Below are 17,012 nucleotides of genomic sequence, written 5' to 3'. Positions count from 1 at the left end.
AAGCAGCAGCAGAACCCAGGATGTATTCCTCTTTTCCTCAGTACCAATTAAGTAGGAGCAGATAACCCAGTGCTCAAGGGCCCCCATTCAGCCCCCTTTTTGTGCTCCAGAATCCATCCCACTAAAATTGCTGAACATCAGAAATATGCCTTTCTTGAAGTGGGAAACAGATGAAACCTGTCCTCTGTTGTTTAAACCAGCCTTTTGCGACCTTTTGACCCTGGAGGAACCCTTGAAATATTTTTCAGGCCTCAGGGAACCCCAGCACATTCAGGCTCAAATATAGGCCAGAAGTTACAAAATTACTGTATTTGTTTCATGTGTAGGCCTGTATATATGTATTAACAGTGTTCTTAAACTAAAAATAAAGAATAAAACTTACCTCCTTAATGTGAAGTTGCCTGAATTTGAAATATTTTTTTAAAATAAATTGTGATCTCCCAGGGAACCCCTAGTGACTTCTCTTGAAACCTTGGTTGAGAAACCCTGATTTAAACCCTAAAATGAATTATGCAGTATTTTAAAGCAAAGAAATCCAGGCCCTTAAAAACCAGGGACCCTCTCCACCAGGAAAAAAAAAAATTCTTTGATTCCAATATACTTCCTTCATTTTTCCTAGATCTGCTTGTGAATTCCCCTTGGATTGATTACTGAATGCCATTGAATCGTTCTTTCATTTCCTTTGTTAACTCCATGGAATAGCAATAAAATATCTTTATATGTAGTGTAATCCTCTCCTATGCATACATGAGATTTGGAACATAGTTTCAGCTATTGTACTTTGCTTGTTAACTGTTTAATCCTTGCCACTGTTACAAAATGTTTGCCATTCTAAGGAAAGGTTCCTGGATTTGGATACACTGAAGAGATATGTGTTTTTGTGTTATCTCAATTGCAGAAGAATAGCTGGTTCCACACTTAGTTCCATCCTAGAATTTTCCTTAGATCAGTAAGAGAAGAGACTATTACAAACATCAGGTGTAATAAGTTTTTAATTCCAGCCATCAGAATAATAACTTACAGTTATCCTTCTCCTTCCATTATGCATCACTATCATATTACCCATATGCCAATCTGTGAGGTTTCAGCCTGCGTCTGACTCCGAAAACGAAACTTATCCGGAGTCAGAAGGGGAAAATGAAACTCATCAGGAGAGATTTGGAGAAGCTGAACCAGGAAGTGACTCAGCAGAGCAGGAAAATTTGCAAACATGGATTGGACAAACTCTAGAGGGGGATTTGAATTCTCCAATCAGTGCTCGAATCAGAAGGCAGCTCGATTGGCTGCAGGAGAGAAAAGGCATGGAAGGGATCACTTTAAAAGGCAGGCACGTGAGGAGCAAGCTGCTGGAGACAACTGATCCTTCGATCTCACAGGCTTTGCAGAAGAGCCATTACCTGCATCGGAAGCCTTGCCTGTAGCCAGAGTGGAACCGGTGCCAGCATCTTCTACCGCCACAGAACCATCTTCTGCACAAGCCACTTCAGTCGAGCCTCGCGTCCAGCTCCAAGCCTCATCACTTTTCTCCAGCGCGATTCAGGTGTGCTCCCAGATTCAAGCCTTGCCTAGACTCTCCAGTCCAGTCCAGCCTTGCTTCTGATCTGCAGCCTTGCCTAGACTCTCCAGTCCAGTCCAGCCTTGCTTCTGGTCCGCAGCCTTGCCTAGACTCTTCAGCCCGGTCCAGCCTTGCTTATCTCAGCCTCACCTAGACTCTCCAGTCCAGCCCAGCTTAGCCTCCAGAGCCAAGCCTTGCCCAGAGGTTCCAGTCCAGTCTTGCCTATTCTCCATGTGTCAGCCTGGTCCTATCTGCATGCCAGCTCATAGAACCTTGCCTCCAGCTTCTGCCCTGCTACTCACCCAAGCTTCACTGAGCCTGACAGCTTCAATCAGAGAGTTAGCTGAATTCTGCCTTGCTGTTCTGCCACAGTCTGATCCTGCAGCCTTGCCTGTTCATCTGTCATTGCCTGGGTGGTCTTGAATGAAATTGCTTGCCTTAATTATTCACCAGGACTTCACTGCTGTAAATAGTTGTTTTAAATAAAGAGTTTTGATAATAATTCTGTCTGGCCAACTCATAGTCTGAACAGGACACAATCAACAGATGCTAATCTTTATAATTTTCATTCACAGAATTTCATTGTGTCAAGTTACTATCAGGTATGCTGGGTGGAAAAAGAAACAGATACATTGCTTTGGAAATATATCTTACCAGAACAAAACTTGAGGCTGAGTGACTATCAACATGGAGATGCTTTCCTATCATTTCCCCATGTAGCCCTCTTCCATGTTGTGCAATTAGGATGACTAAAAAGAATCAATACGGCATTTCTGGAATGAATTGTGCAGCCTTCTTATGTGAATGTTTTCCAATTGCAAACCTGACATTAGCTCTCCATGGTATTCCATGGAGTTAGCAAAATAAGTGAAAGAATGATTCTGTGCCATTCGGTAATCAGTCCTGCATCAATCCAAGGGGAATTCACAAGCAGATCTAGGAAATACGAAGGAAGAATATTGAGATCAAAGAATTAGAGGTCCATTTTTCAAGGCAAAACAAAAGGTGTGCTGAAATCTTGACAAATTTTCCTAAGTTTCTTCCAGCTGAAAGAGGCTTCTATTTATCTTATTCTCAGGGTGCTTGAGATTTTTTTTTAATTTTGGTTTTTTTGATTTTATTGTTGAAACGATTGAGGATATTACTGCTGCTCTTTTGGTTTACATCGTTTTGAAGTTTTCCTGGCTGCCATGCTTCCCAGTTTGAAAAACTATGTAAGAGACATTTGTTCTGTCTTACCTTGAAATTTAAATGAGGTCATTCATTCTCCTCCTCATTCATAAGTAAGCAAATGTAAGACCACCACACTCCATCCACATGTGAGAAATTCACCAAGATTCTCTTCATCTCTGAAAGAAATTTCAGAAGCAAATTCTCTTTCATAAATTGGCAGAAAAAATGCGAGGGATTTTTTTCCCCCAGGGCACTAAGCAAAACAAGACAGAAACTCAAGAAGATAATTCAGAGAGCAGTTTGACATTTTAAGAGCGTGCTTCCTGTTTGGAATAGTTTTCCACCAAACAATAGCTCATTGATAAAGAAATTATATTAATATTGCAGTTGTCATATCATTATCATTACATTATAATGAGTCTTCTGTCATTTTGTGTCCACAACAGCCTTGTGAGATAGATTGAGCTGAAGTGTGGCACTGAACCAAAATCACAGGATGAGCTCTAGTTAGGAACCTAAAGCTGTGTCGCCTTAGTTGCAGTCCAACACCTTAGCCACCACCCTACGCTGTTTACTGTTGATGGCCCCAGAAACTGATAGACTCTAAACCTGAACTCCACTGAATTCTGCATTGCTTGAACGCTGCTTTCACAATTTTTAACTTCTACTTGCCCAATATTATCATCATCATTATTATTATTTCCCAGTATAATCATCATCATCATCATCATCATCATCATCATCATCCCAGCTGTTCCATGTCACTAGTGAGAATTCCATTCTGAATGATTTTTATTTGAAATAAATTTTCTCTTCGTAGCCAAATATATGCTTTTGTACCTACTTGTATTCCCTGCTTTTTCTTTTTCTTAGATTTTATTTTTGACGATAGTGCCCAGAGCCCCCAACCTGGTCCTTCAGGTCTTCCAACCGTGCACCCATCACCCCTGTAACTGAGTCCATCCACCTTGCTGCTGGTCCTCCTCTTCTTCTCTTTCCTTCCACCTTTCCCAGCATGAGAGCCTGTCCTCTGTCTTCGCATCATGTGTCTGAAGTAGGATAATTTGAGTTTGGTCATTTATGCCTCAAGTTAGAACTCTGGGGTGATTTGTTCAATGATCCATTTGTTCATTTGGGCAGGGGAGGGGGCTGGCCATGGTATTCTCAGGAGTCTTCTCCAGCACCAGAGTTGAAGAGCATCAGTAATCTTTCTATCCTGCCTCTTCCAACTTTTGCTTCCTTAATCTGAAGGTGAGAAAGTAGCCACCACTGTCACTGAATGAAGACGTGTTAACTCCACTACTTAAATGAAAGAAAATAGCATTGGAAGGTACAGTATGAATAGGCAAGCATCTCGATTTATTTTTTAAATCATTCCTTGGCTCTTGAGTCTGAAGTGTGGTCATCAGGAGCAGTGCATACTGGATGTAAAGTACCAAACCAAACTAAGCCACACTCTATGCCGCCCAGTCTCTGAAAGCTTAAGGTATGTGATCCCCTGCATACTTACACAGCTAAAAGCTTGTAACCATGGAAGGCCTTCACTCTAGCTCACTGCAGTGCCCTCTCCTCAGGTGTGTGAGGGGGAAGCTGTAGAAAGAGCCCCTTCCCAGAATGTGCTGCTACAATGCTGTGCAAATTAGAACTACTGAGCATGTTTCCTTCAGGCCATCTTGCAGAGACACTGCAATATCCATATTCTCTAACTAATCACCAGATAACCAGGCCATACAGACCACAGGTTGTCCTCATTTAATGACACTAATTGGGACTGAAAACTCCATTATTGAGCGACATGGTTATAAGGCAAAAAACCATGTGACTGTGCCACTTAGTGATGGCAGTTCTGGCAATCCCAGTTGCCATTGTTAAGCGAGGATCTCACATGACCATAACTTCTGACTTCCTGCCAGCTTCCCCATTGACTTTGCTTGCGGGAAGCCAGCAAAGAAGGTTGTAAATTGCGATCACATGACCATGGGATGCTACAACAGCTGTAATTACAAGGTCTAGTTGTAATTTCAACTTGTATGCAGAACACATCATGCGACAAGCTGGGCTTGAGGAATCCAAGGCTGGAGTTAAAATCTCTGGAAGAAACATTAACAATCTCAGATATGCAGATGATACCACTTTGATGGCTGAAAGCGAAGAGGAACTGAGGAGCCTTATGATGAAGGTGAAAGAAGAAAGTGCAAAAGCTGGCTTGCAGCTAAACCTGAAAAAAACCAAGATTATGGCAACCAACTTGATTGATAACCGGCAAATAGAGGAAGAAAATGTAGAATCAGTGGAAGACTTTGTATTCCTAGGTGCGAAGATTACTGCAGATGCTGACTGCAGTCAGGAAATCAGAAGACGCTTAATCCTTGGGAGAAGAGCAATGACCAATCTCGATAAAATAGTTAAGAGCGGAGACATTACACTGACAACAAAGGTCCGCATAGTTAAAGCAATGGTGTTCCCCGTAGTAACATATGGCTGCGAGAGCTGGACCATAAGGAAGGCTGAGCGAAGGAAGATAGATGCTTTTGAACTGTGGTGTTGGAGGAAAATTCTGAGAGTGCCTTGGACTGCAAGAAGATCAAACCAGTCCATCCTCCAGGAAATAAAGCCAGACTGCTCACTTGAGGGAATGATATTAAAGGCAAAACTGAAATACTTTGGCCACATAATGAGAAGACAGGACACCCTGGAGAAGATGCTGATGCTAGGGAGAGTGGAAGGCAAAAGGAAGAGGGGCCGACCAAGGGCAAGGTGGATGGATGATATTCTAGAGGTGATGGACTCGTCCCTGGGGGAGCTGGGGGTGTTGACGACCGACAGGAAGCTCTAGCGTGGGCTGGTCCATGAAGTCATGAAGAGTCGGAAGCGACTAAACGAATAAACAACAACAACAACAACAAGTTGTAATTACCACTCATTCAGCACCGTCATAGGTTTAAGCTTATGATGTTATACAAGGACCACTTGTAATTCTTCTTCTCCCTGCCACTCTCTATATCTACCACCACCAATGCCATGTAATGTTGCTAAGTTCTGAGCAGCAGCATGCAAAAGCTTCTAGTTACTGACTGCCAGCTAGAGCCAATGAGGTTAAGCCCAACTCATGCCTAACTGTTATACTATTGTACTTAACCTCCTTTATTCAGTTTTCAGCTTTTATTGCTGTAGCTTGTTCTTTTAATTTTTTTAGATTGCACAGTACAAATCTCAATTTTACAGCAGACTGGTGGCTTTTACCTCTCCATCTTTTAACTTTATGGTTAGTGTCCTTACAGTTTTCAGGCACAGGCTGTTTTTATGTTATAGTTGTTCATTTGATAGCCTTTTTACTTTATGCTGGTCAAATGTTGAAATAAAAACATATTGCAAATGGTAGGGAGATTGGATGAGAAAAATCTACTTCCCCCCCTCTTCTTTTGCCCCAATTGCTTGAAAAGTAAAATATGCTTGAAACAACAACTACAACAAGATTGAAGAACTTTCTCATTTTCTTTATTCCATCCATACCAGGGCCTGATTGCATGTGGCCCTCCATCACTATGCTTGCAGCTTCTGAAGCCCTTCAAGATAATGCTACAAAAATTGGCAGCAAGTTGTCAGTGTTTGGTGGCATGACTGTTACTGTTTAAAAAATAAAGCAAGACCTAAAAGGTTATCAAGCCTCCAGTAAGATTAATAAAATTATGTTGAGGTAAACATCATCCATCAAATTCCCCAAAGGGTAAAAGTGGTCTTGTCACCACATTGCCCCCATTTTCTTGCAGCACTCAAAGGCTAAGAATTTTCTTTGAAGACAGTGTACCTCCTGCCCTGTTCCCGCTCCCTTAGTTGCAGGAAAGATTGGGCATTTTTGATTGATGCAACTAGTTTGTCCATATGAGAGAAGTTTTAAAATTTAAGCTATTTCTGGGTAGGATGGAGCTGGTGAGGAATTAAAATCTTTATTTGCAAGAAAGGCAATACATAAAAAATTCAAACTGCTTCAATGGATGGTTTCAGCCTTTGGAGCACTAATTTCCAAGGATTAATGTAAATACAGATTGGATGGGAAGGAGGAAGCTGCCTGGTGGATCCTACTTTTCAGCGGCTTCTGCCAATTCAGATCTTTACTGTGCTTTTGGGCTCTTACGATGAGCATTATTAATAATATTATAAGTGCCCTGATGATACTCAATCGCTGAGACATTGTTGAAAGGTCTGCTTTCATTCTCCTTTTAATATTTTTTGTAAGATGTCACCTCCAGAACAATTAAGTTTGTGCCTTTTGTCTCTTGGTTTCTTACACAGGGAGTATCCTAAGAATTAATGATGGGAATCATCCTGGTTCATGCCTCTACTTGTGCTCCACTGGTTCGCTAATTATACTGAAGAGCAGTTTCCATTTGCAGTTTTAATGTGATTGAATGATGCCACTTCCACCTCTCCTCTTGGGAAGGCAATTTTCCATTCCCTGATTGCTCCCATCAGATCCATTATGCTTGCCTTTAATTTTTCTTTGGGGGCATCTGGTAAATATGCTAAATCTTTCCTGATTTTCATATCAAGGTTGGCAAATTTGCTCATCGCTTAATCCCACATAACAAAGAGATCATAAGCCAAAGGGCTGTAGCTGATTTATTTATTTCATTAGCAAATTTTGTATCAGGAAATGCCAAACTAGTGTGACATAGACATACTACACTCCTTTTGCAATGTAGTTATTGTGAAATGCTCACTCTTAGTAAGAATTGGGAAACAATTACCCCCCCCCCCCAGTAATTATTGTATGCATGCCAAATGAAGTAGGTAGCAGGATTCTTGAACTGTAGCCTTCAGACAGCGGTAACAGGACTGAGTTTTGAATGTTGTTCCACTTTTAATAACAAATTATTAAAAAGGGTAACACCAATTAATATATACACAGAGATAAAAATCTCCCTGCTTCATACATAAGGAAACTAACCCATAGTGGAAAAAGTCTTACTTGAGTCTATGAATTTATCTCACCCAGGAAGATTTTATATGAGGAAGCATTTGAAAAAATACTGAGAACCTTTACCCAGTTTGCAAAGGGGGAAAATTATACAGTTTTAGGTGGAAAGAGTACTAATTATTTTAACAGGTGCCATTAAATAAAATGGTCAGCTAAGGCAATATTTGCCGCCTGGCCCTCTCCAGAGAGGCTGGACTATAACTTCCATCATTCCCACCTGACAAGCCCATTCTGGGCCAAACCATTTTTGACTGCAAAAGGAAATAAGCCTGAAACAAATATTCTCCTAAAGTGACTTTTAGCACTGGATGGAATGAATTCAGTCTGAACGTGGCAACCCCATGTGCCAGAACTGTTCCTAAAGAACACTAGCTGCATGGTATTGCTCTCCACCCCCACCCCCTGAACCACAGAATGACAATGGCTTGATAGCACAGTAGCGCTCCATGGCAATCAGCAGGAACTTCCATTTTTCATTTTATATCACATTTTCAGAACAAGGGGAGAGGGCAAAAAAGAGGCTAGGATTCTATTATTATATATATATAAATGTGAGCATTTCTGTTTCTGTCTCAGCAGAGTGATGTCTACTTCTGACCTATATCAGCTGCCCACAGTACCCATATTTATCTTCTGGATTTGCTTCCTTCTGTGCCTATTATTACCGCCCCCCCCCCCCATGTCCATTTCATACCCTGAGAAACATTTACTTTCTGAATTCTCTCCAAAGTGTTTGATACATTGTGTTTGTTAGTGGGGCTCCTGGAATTTACTATAAACTTTTTAGGCAATATTTTGCTTCATTCTTGGACCTGGACTGTCCCTGTAATTTCCCTAACTGTCTCTAACAATATAATGCAGACTTCCAGTTTAACTACTGCTGCTGGGTTCTTTGATTGTAGCATAAAAATAATGCCACTCCTGTTCCTTCAAGAAGCGAAAGGCTTTGTGCTTGAAGGGACTTTGTGCTGCAACCAGAATCTTTAAAATGGTTTAAGTTGCTAGAACAACATACCAGCGTTTAAAATTAGGCCAACTACAAAACAACAATAATAGCAATTTGCATTGGATGCAGTTGAAATGTAGTATATTAAAAAATAAGGGACTGGTTCCAGAATTAGTCACACCTAGAGCAGTGTCATTAAAATTAATGAGGCTTAAATTAATTCTGGTTAACTTAAGTTGGAATAATTGTCTATCTGTCTGTTTCTCTTTTGTACCCCATCACAATTAATTTGACTCTTGACAGCTTACATTGTGGAAAACAAATTTAAAACAGTAAGCTTAAAAACAAAACTTTGTAACAGTGGAATATGAACAAACAAAAATAAAACACAAGATGGCCCCAAATAGATTAAAACATGGTCGAGAACAGCTCCATCAACATCTTCCTGAATGCACACAGGGATGGTGCCCAACTGATGACTCCTGGCAACTGCCTGGACTAGTCCCTGCAGTTTTCTTGGCAAGATTTCAGAAGTGGTTTGCCATTGCCTCTTTCCTAGGGAGTGAGAAAGAGTGACTGGCCCAAGGTCACACAGCTGTCTTCATGCCTAAGGCAGGACTAGAACTCATGGTTTCCTAGTTTCTAGCCTGATGCCTTAACCACTACACTCAGCTGGCTCTCTTGCTTCAGTTCCCTTTATATTTCCTGTTGTTTTTTTTTCCTCTAGAGGGACTAATAGGTTGGACTGATTCAGGGTGAAGCAGGTATTTAGGTACCAAGCAAAAGGGCTTTATAGGTCAAGACCAAAAATTTAAATCTGCAGCCAGAAGCTAATTGATAGCCACTGCAAGGACCACAATATAAATGTAATATGTTCCCAACAACAGGAAGCTCTTAGCACACAGGCTACTGCATTTTGGACTAACTGCAACTTCCAAGTGGTCTTTAAAGGCAGCCCATATAAAGGGCATTGCAGAAGCCTCAATTGAGTGATAATATGAATATGGGTTATTGTAGCAAAGGGGCGTAACTGGCGCACAACATGAAGTTGAGCAAACGCTCCCCTGGCCACGGCTGCTACCTGCTCTTTGAGCAGGAGTCATGAGTCCAGGAGAACCCCCAGGTTCCACACCGGATCTGTCTGGGGCAGTGCAACCCCATCCAGAACCAAAGATGGTAAATTCCCCAACCCACAGCCACTCCGTCTTACCAGCTGAAGCCTGTTGTTCCCCATCCAGACCCTACAGCCCCCAGGCACCAAGAGAGGGTGGTCACAGCATCACTTACGTCACCCAGGATGGAGATGTATAGTTGGGTATCATCAGCATATTGATGATACCTCATCCCATGGTGATAGATGATCTCACCCAGCAGTTTCATGTAGATGTTAAAAAGGAGCAGAGAGAGTACCGAACCCTGCGGCAGCTCTTTTCTTATTGGATCAAAGCCTTCTTTTCCTGATCCTGCTGGACAGAAAACCTGGAGCAGATGGTCTCAGAAACATCTAGGCCATGAGTCATATATGTAGTTAAAGATGACAACCAACTGTTTTTGTTTGGTAGTAGTAGTGTTACATGGGTGAATCTAGGAAAACCCATAACTATCTGGGACATTGCATGCTGAACCAGTGAAGCTTCTGAATGAACTTCAAGCTTAGCCCCACATAGAATGTATTGCAGCAATCTAGATGCAAATCCACAAGGACATGAGTGATCTCCTCTTCCAGAAATACCTGCAGGTGGATCATAAAGTGTAATTGTGCAAGCACTCCTCTGGCCACAGCCTCCAGATAGGAGCCACAGCTCCAGAAGGACCTCCACATTGCTAAAGATGGGATGTTTCCAGAATCAGTTGGCTTTCAAATCCACACTGAGTTTAAATTAGAGCCTTATATTAGCCATATATTGGGTATGTGTTAAGTATGTATGAGCCTTATATCATGTATATATTAGCAGGAGATCCCAATTTTAATCCTTGGCTTTTCTAGAAGACTAACACTTTGGAGAACTGCTACCAGTCAGGGTAGACTTCTGAACTAAGATGACAGATGGTCAAAGTGGGAAACAGCTACCAGTATCTATCTTCCAATGATGCCACCGTGATTGTGCCCATTCTTTTTTTCCCCTCTTCTGCTATTATGTGTTTGTTTTAGTGTTGGTATTTAGTAGCTTTGTTACTTCTGTGCAGCCCTTCTGATTTGAAGGGGAAAAAGTGCAACAGATCGCTCAGAGGCTCTCATGTAGCATGTGTCTGTAGTTCTTTAAAACAGCTACGTGTTTTCCTGGGATTACGTAGCTACACGTCATCCTGGGAAAATATGCATTTAGTTTAAGGAGTTGCAACAGCTGCTGCATGAATATTACAAAGCACCTTTTCCCTTTGAATCCACAGGACTGCATAACCATTATTATCATTATTATCATTATTATCATTATTATCATTATCATTATTATTATTATTATTTTCTAGAAATTTCTTGTTGCTAATAGTATTGTGCTTATACTGTAATATACCATTGTCTGGGTACATTTAATAGACAAGCAAGATATAAGTAATGCTTAAATATTTTTACTGAGGCGGTATGTATTGAGGCTTAGATAAGACCCATATAGCAATATCTGGCCTGCCACTAACTCCTGATCAGGGCCGCAACTAGGGTCTGTGTCACCCGAGGCAAACATGGATTCCACACCCATTTTGGTGCCCCCCCAGCACTCATTTTGGTACCCCCCCAATGTGGCGCCTGGGGCACATGCCCTGCTTGTCCCCCCTAGTTGCGGCCCTGCTCCTGATGGATTTTTTTTGAAGGAGATCATTTGCAGTGCAGGATTTTTTTTAGAAGTTCTGCTGATTTTTTTTGTACCACTGTAGCGAGTCCTTTCAAGTGCATTTGTAAGACATTGTTGTCCCAAATATCCTGAACAAGTGACTGTTAGGAATGTGCTGTAATATACAGGATTGTAAAAGATGATCAGCTGTGAGATAGTTCTGCAATGGAAACTTTGCAAAGCATAGGTGACAGTATTGCAAAGTCTTGCCACCACTTTGTTTGCATAGCAAGTTAATTCAAGCATCAATTTACAAATGATATTTGCTATTTAGCTCATTTGTGGTCAAGTCACATGGATGAGCTAGCTGTGAGAATTATTCTTAGTGAAAAATGCAAATATTCATTGCCTTTGACTCAGCAGTCAAGTTTCTCTGAAAAATCCATAAGGAAGATGAAGATGTACAATCTTCAGTGCATGACTGACTGTTCATATATCTTAACACAGCTTATCAGTCCAAAGGATAATACATTTCTTTTGATAGCCTAATATACTATATTTTCCAATCTGTGCCACCTCAAAATAAGGACTTACTCAATTCCTTGAACTAGAGCTCTGATGTCAGATTTGTGAGACCTCAAACTGTTGATATTTATTTATTTATTTATTTATCAAATTCGTCACCGCCCATCTCCTCTGACCGGAGGGACTCTGGGCGGTTTACAATATAAAACCATAAATATATAATAAAATTCCGATAAAATCCTTCTAAAACAATTTCTCAACTACCCCAGCTCATAAAATTCAGATGGCTGTGATCTCCTTCAGTCATTATGTAGGAGGGGCACTTCAAGGCACCAGCCAACCCCAAGTATGTTGACTCTCCTCCCTGCCCCAAGCCCGGTGGCAGAGCCAGGTCTTCAACTTCCTCTGGAAGGCCAGGAGCAATGGGGCTAATCTCACCTCCGGGGGCAAGATGTTCCATAGTGATATGCTTTCAATATGGAGTAAATTGGGCTACAATTATACTGTACAGCATATCACAGGAGATTCTGCTTCAGAGATTTGGTACAATCATTACTGCCAGTCACTCTAGTTACAAAGTTTTCTCAGACTAGAAAAATTCCCTTACAGTATATGTTTACTGATGCACGTGTTTATCAAGAAAAGTAATAGAAGCATCCCATTTAAAGTCTGATTACCTAGTCTGGCTGTTTGCACTGAATTAGAATCCTTTGCAAGCAACATAGCTTATGAGTTTAGCTGATGTCATCCATATACAGGTGTGACCAAGATGTTCTGAGAATTGTTTTAAGCATTATTCAGAGAGTGCAGATTAAGCAATGAATTTCTTTGTAGAAAATGGGGTGATTTCACAATTTTAAAAACTGAATGAATTGATTAGAGCAATTCATGGAAAATAAAGCAATCAGGGATTTCTAGTACTTATTAATATTGGAAGCAGTATGACTTTCAGTGGGGAACCCGGGCAGAAAGATGCTGATGTTCTGCTTTGGGGCTTCTGAAGAAGAAGAAGAAGAAGAAAAAAACATCCTCTTTAAAGTGATCAATACAAGTAACTTTCATTTTTGTAAGGTGCTGAAACAGCAAAGTTTACTCGGGGAGAGCGGGAACACCATGCATTTGACTGATATTCAATGTAAAGAATTCTCTGGGCTTTCTGTAAGCACACACAGTAAGCACAGTGTTCCTACTAAGCAGTCACAAGTCTGAACAACAGCAAAAATGGGAAATGGTGGCACCCAACGGCTGTATAAGTACCCATGCAGAAAGAGTCAGCAGTTTTAGGCCGGACTGAGTGGGTATCATCAATTTTACAGGGGATACCATTTGTGTTATTTAGAAAAGCTACTGCAAATTTTAGCTAATTTTTGCAATTGTTGATTTAACATAGTAGTCTATGTTTTTTAAAAAATTCTCCATGTGCCAACACATTTTAATAGCATTAGGAATATTTGTTATAATTACTGTTATTACTGAATTATTATAAAGTGCCAACTAGGAAGTAAAGTTCTTACATAAAGAGCCATTTGCAATGCACATCTTTTCAGCATTACATTCTTGAAACTAAGACTTATGAAGGGAGATTGGGAGAACTCTTGAGAAAAGACGATTAAAGTGAGATATTGTTTAAGTCTTCAGCTACCTAAAGGTGTGCCTCATAAAAGACAGCCAGGACCTGTTTCTATCATCCTAGAGTGCAGCACAAGGAATTTTAAGTGACAGGAAGGCACATTCCAGTTAAATCTAAGGAAAAAGGGCCTAACTGTAAGAATGTTTTGATACCATACTAATTACCTAGGAAATTGGTGGGCTCCCTTTCACTAAATATCTTCGAACAGAAGCTGGATAAATATTTGCTGTGATGGCCTTAAATGGGATTCCTGCAGTGAATGTAATGACCTTAATGGCCCTTTACATCTCTTTAATAAGGGTGCTCTGAACATACTGCTTTAGATCAGTGTTTCTCAACCTTCACAATTTTAAGAAGTATGGACTTCATGCTGGCTGGGGAATTCTGGGAAAGTCGACACATCTTAAAATTGTGGAGGTTGAGAAGCACTGCTTTAGATAAAGATTATGTAGTCTGTGAATTCTGTGATCGTCTCGCCAAAATTTGGATACAAAATGGCCAGTTTTCAACACCACTTTCTAAAAACAGACTCTAAGTGGCAATGGAAGGAAGTGTTCTGGGAGCTAAACCTCTTCCATTCCCACCCTTAAAACCTGACAGATTCCCCACCCCTCAAAAAAACCGTCTGAGCGGAGCCACCGTTTTTGTTCCAAAAGTGCCATGGTTTGGGGTTGTTGTTTTTCGTGCAGGGGAAAGGGATTACTGTTATCAATGGAAAGTGGCTTGCCCCCCAGAGGCATCCCACTTCCATTCCCACCTTAATCCCACTAAATACAAAAAGAAGCTGGAAGAAATTAGAACATCATCGTGGATTCCTATAGCTTTCCAGGAGGTTGGGAAGCAATGTTGTCCATCCCTCTTTTAAATCATAAGGGTATGCTGAATAGCTACAATCTTCTAGTTGTCTTAAAGAAAGCTGGAGGCATCTGTTATCCAGGTAGTCCTCAACTTATGACCACAGTAGGGATCTGAAAATTTGTTGTTAAGCGGTGTGGTCATTGAGCAAGGCACTCGATTTCATGACATTTTTGTGGCAGCTGCTAAGCGAATCGCCATGGTCATTAAGTGAATCACATGGCCATTAAGTGAATCACACTGCTGTTAAGTGACTCACACAGTTCCCCATTGATTTTGCTTGTCAGAAGCTGGCTGGGAAGGTTGCAAATGGCGACCACGTAACCCTGGGATGCTACAACCATCGTAAATGCATGCCAGTTGCCAAGTGCCTGAATTTTTAATCATGTGACTGTGGGTATGCTGCGACGATCATAAGCGTGAAGGCCGGTTGTAAGTCACTTTTCTCAGTGCTGTTGTATCTTCAAATGTTCGCTAAATGAATGGTCGTAAGCCGAGGACTACCTGTACATTGAGAAATTTGAGGTGAGGGAGGGAACGAATAGGCCCTACCCGCTTCCTTATGCATCTTCATTCTCTTCTCTCTGATACTTAAAAAAAAAAGTAGAGTAGTTTTTATAGGATTTGAGCCCAGCTTTGCCACTGGACTAATAAGCAGGCTGGTTCTCACATGGATGGGCATCAGTGTTGTCACATTAGCTGCTACCTTGAACATGTGGATGCAGCATCAAAGAGTATTTTGCCACAGACAGAATTTTCGTGTTTAATGTCTCCCAAATCCAGCTTAAGCACAAGAAGTCTTAATGGAGAGAGTTCATTTATGGCACCGTGAAAGATAAGGAATGATAGCCTGAGACATTGGATAAGTACGCAGGCATGTGATCCAGACTACAGTTCATACTTTTGCAAACACAGTAAATATACTTTGTGAGTCTGTGTAACAGTGATGACTTAGTACAAATACTCTGTTGTTTCTCACAACTTTCTGTGGTGCTGCAGTTGCTAAAAAGCAAACCATCTATTCGTTTCTGTACAGGGCAATAATAAAAATAAAACATAATAGAGGTAGAATGGCTGCACACACTCCTTGCTTCTGTCCCACCCACCATGCAGCACCCAATGGATGGGATATTGACGTCAATAAGGAAATATGTTCCTGGCTCTTGGCTTAAGATGTCACATTGCAGGCTCTTTAATATTTTCTCTGGTTTATGGCTATTCTTGAAATGATTGGAAAAGACCAAGAAAAACAGATGCAGTGTTTCACATAAAGAACTGATGTGAATCCTTTAAAAATGATGCCATGCACATGTTTCAAAATAGTTCCTTCATTTTGCTGAAATAATAACAATACCCTAACGGTGCTAAATGACTGATAACTATGGAACAAATTACTCTTGCATAAAATAGACTGGAGTCTTGGTACCAAACTCTGTAGTGGGCAAGCCCCATCTTCTAGACTCCAGGAAAGCAACCCTAAAGGACACCATAAGTCATCTTAGATAGAATTTGGTGAGTGATTTGTAAATTGCGGATGTAATACGTTTTCCTTTCAGAATAGATGTGGGGACAGATAAAGGGAAGCAACGGTACAGAAATTGGACCATGGAGCAGTGTTGATTCTCATTTTTCCTGTTTCCCACCCCTCCCAAAATGCAATTTATATTACAGAGGTACTTCTTGGAGAAGAAGGGAAAGCTGGAAGAGCTTTTCCGCTGTGTTGGGTTATTTATTTATTTGTACTAGGCCCTTTGAAATCTGGTAAAGTAACTGCTATGTTGAGCTGTCAAAAATCTATAAATAAATATGGACAGTGTAATTATTCTTCTGCTTCTCTTACGTTATTCCTTATCCTTTTCTTCTTCTTCTTTTTAACAGCATATCCTATTCGGTGCACGTCTCTGAGGATTACCCAGGTAAAGTGTGACTTTCTGTGCGGCTGACAGCAGAAGAGGTTTCAAATTCTATTACTGTGCCCTAGGATCACCTTTGTGATAATCACATTTCATTAGCCACCTCATTTGCACCCTTTATTTTCTCTTTTTTAGCCCTCCTTTCTTAAGTAGGGTGAGAAGGTAAGAATTCAGTGCATCCGAGAAAAAATGAAGAATGCAGTTTGCCTGTCTTAAAAAAAGAAGCCTTTTATATAAAGAACTGATGTGCATCAGTTCTTTATATAAAAAAAAAACCACAGAAGCACAGGGGGAAAAAAAACAACCCAAAAAGATGTTCTCTGCTTTCAGCTATTGCTGATGGGATAATGTGCTAACTGTAACTAAAGGATGTGGCCTCTGAACAAAAGGGAATTTCTCTTCTTCACGGATTGTTAAAAATAACCCTGTGTTGAGATCTGCCTTGCAATTTAGAAGTTTCCCCCCTCCCCCCACAAGAGAGGCTTCTGTTTTTCTGCCTTCTTTCCCAGAGTGATTAAAAGTCAGATCCCTTTACCCCCATTTGCCTTTGTTTTTGAGATTCCTTTCTTGTTGGAAGTGGTAGAAGGTGATCCTGCTGGTAAAATTGTTTTCTGCTGGGGATGTTTCCCTCATTCCATCCATGCTTCCTGGGCTGTAATAGCTCAATGG

The 17,012-nt window shown here is 40.8% G+C and overlaps 1 protein-coding gene across 1 annotated transcript in view; it reads left to right on the top strand.

Annotated features, from left to right (window-relative positions):
* PARP8 (poly(ADP-ribose) polymerase family member 8) overlaps window positions 1-17,012 on the top strand; it is a 179,070-nt gene that overhangs the window by 64,442 nt on the left and 97,616 nt on the right. The window contains exon 3 of the mRNA XM_063295680.1: window positions 16,309-16,346. Within this exon, the coding sequence (XP_063151750.1) occupies window positions 16,309-16,346 (38 nt within the window). The remainder of the gene's footprint in view (window positions 1-16,308; window positions 16,347-17,012) is intronic.

Source organism: Candoia aspera, chromosome 2 (genome assembly GCF_035149785.1).
Source record: "Candoia aspera isolate rCanAsp1 chromosome 2, rCanAsp1.hap2, whole genome shotgun sequence".
Lineage (NCBI taxonomy): Eukaryota > Metazoa > Chordata > Lepidosauria > Squamata > Boidae > Candoia > Candoia aspera.
Note: the sequence above shows the minus strand (reverse complement) of the source record. Positions and strands in the feature narration are given on the sequence as shown.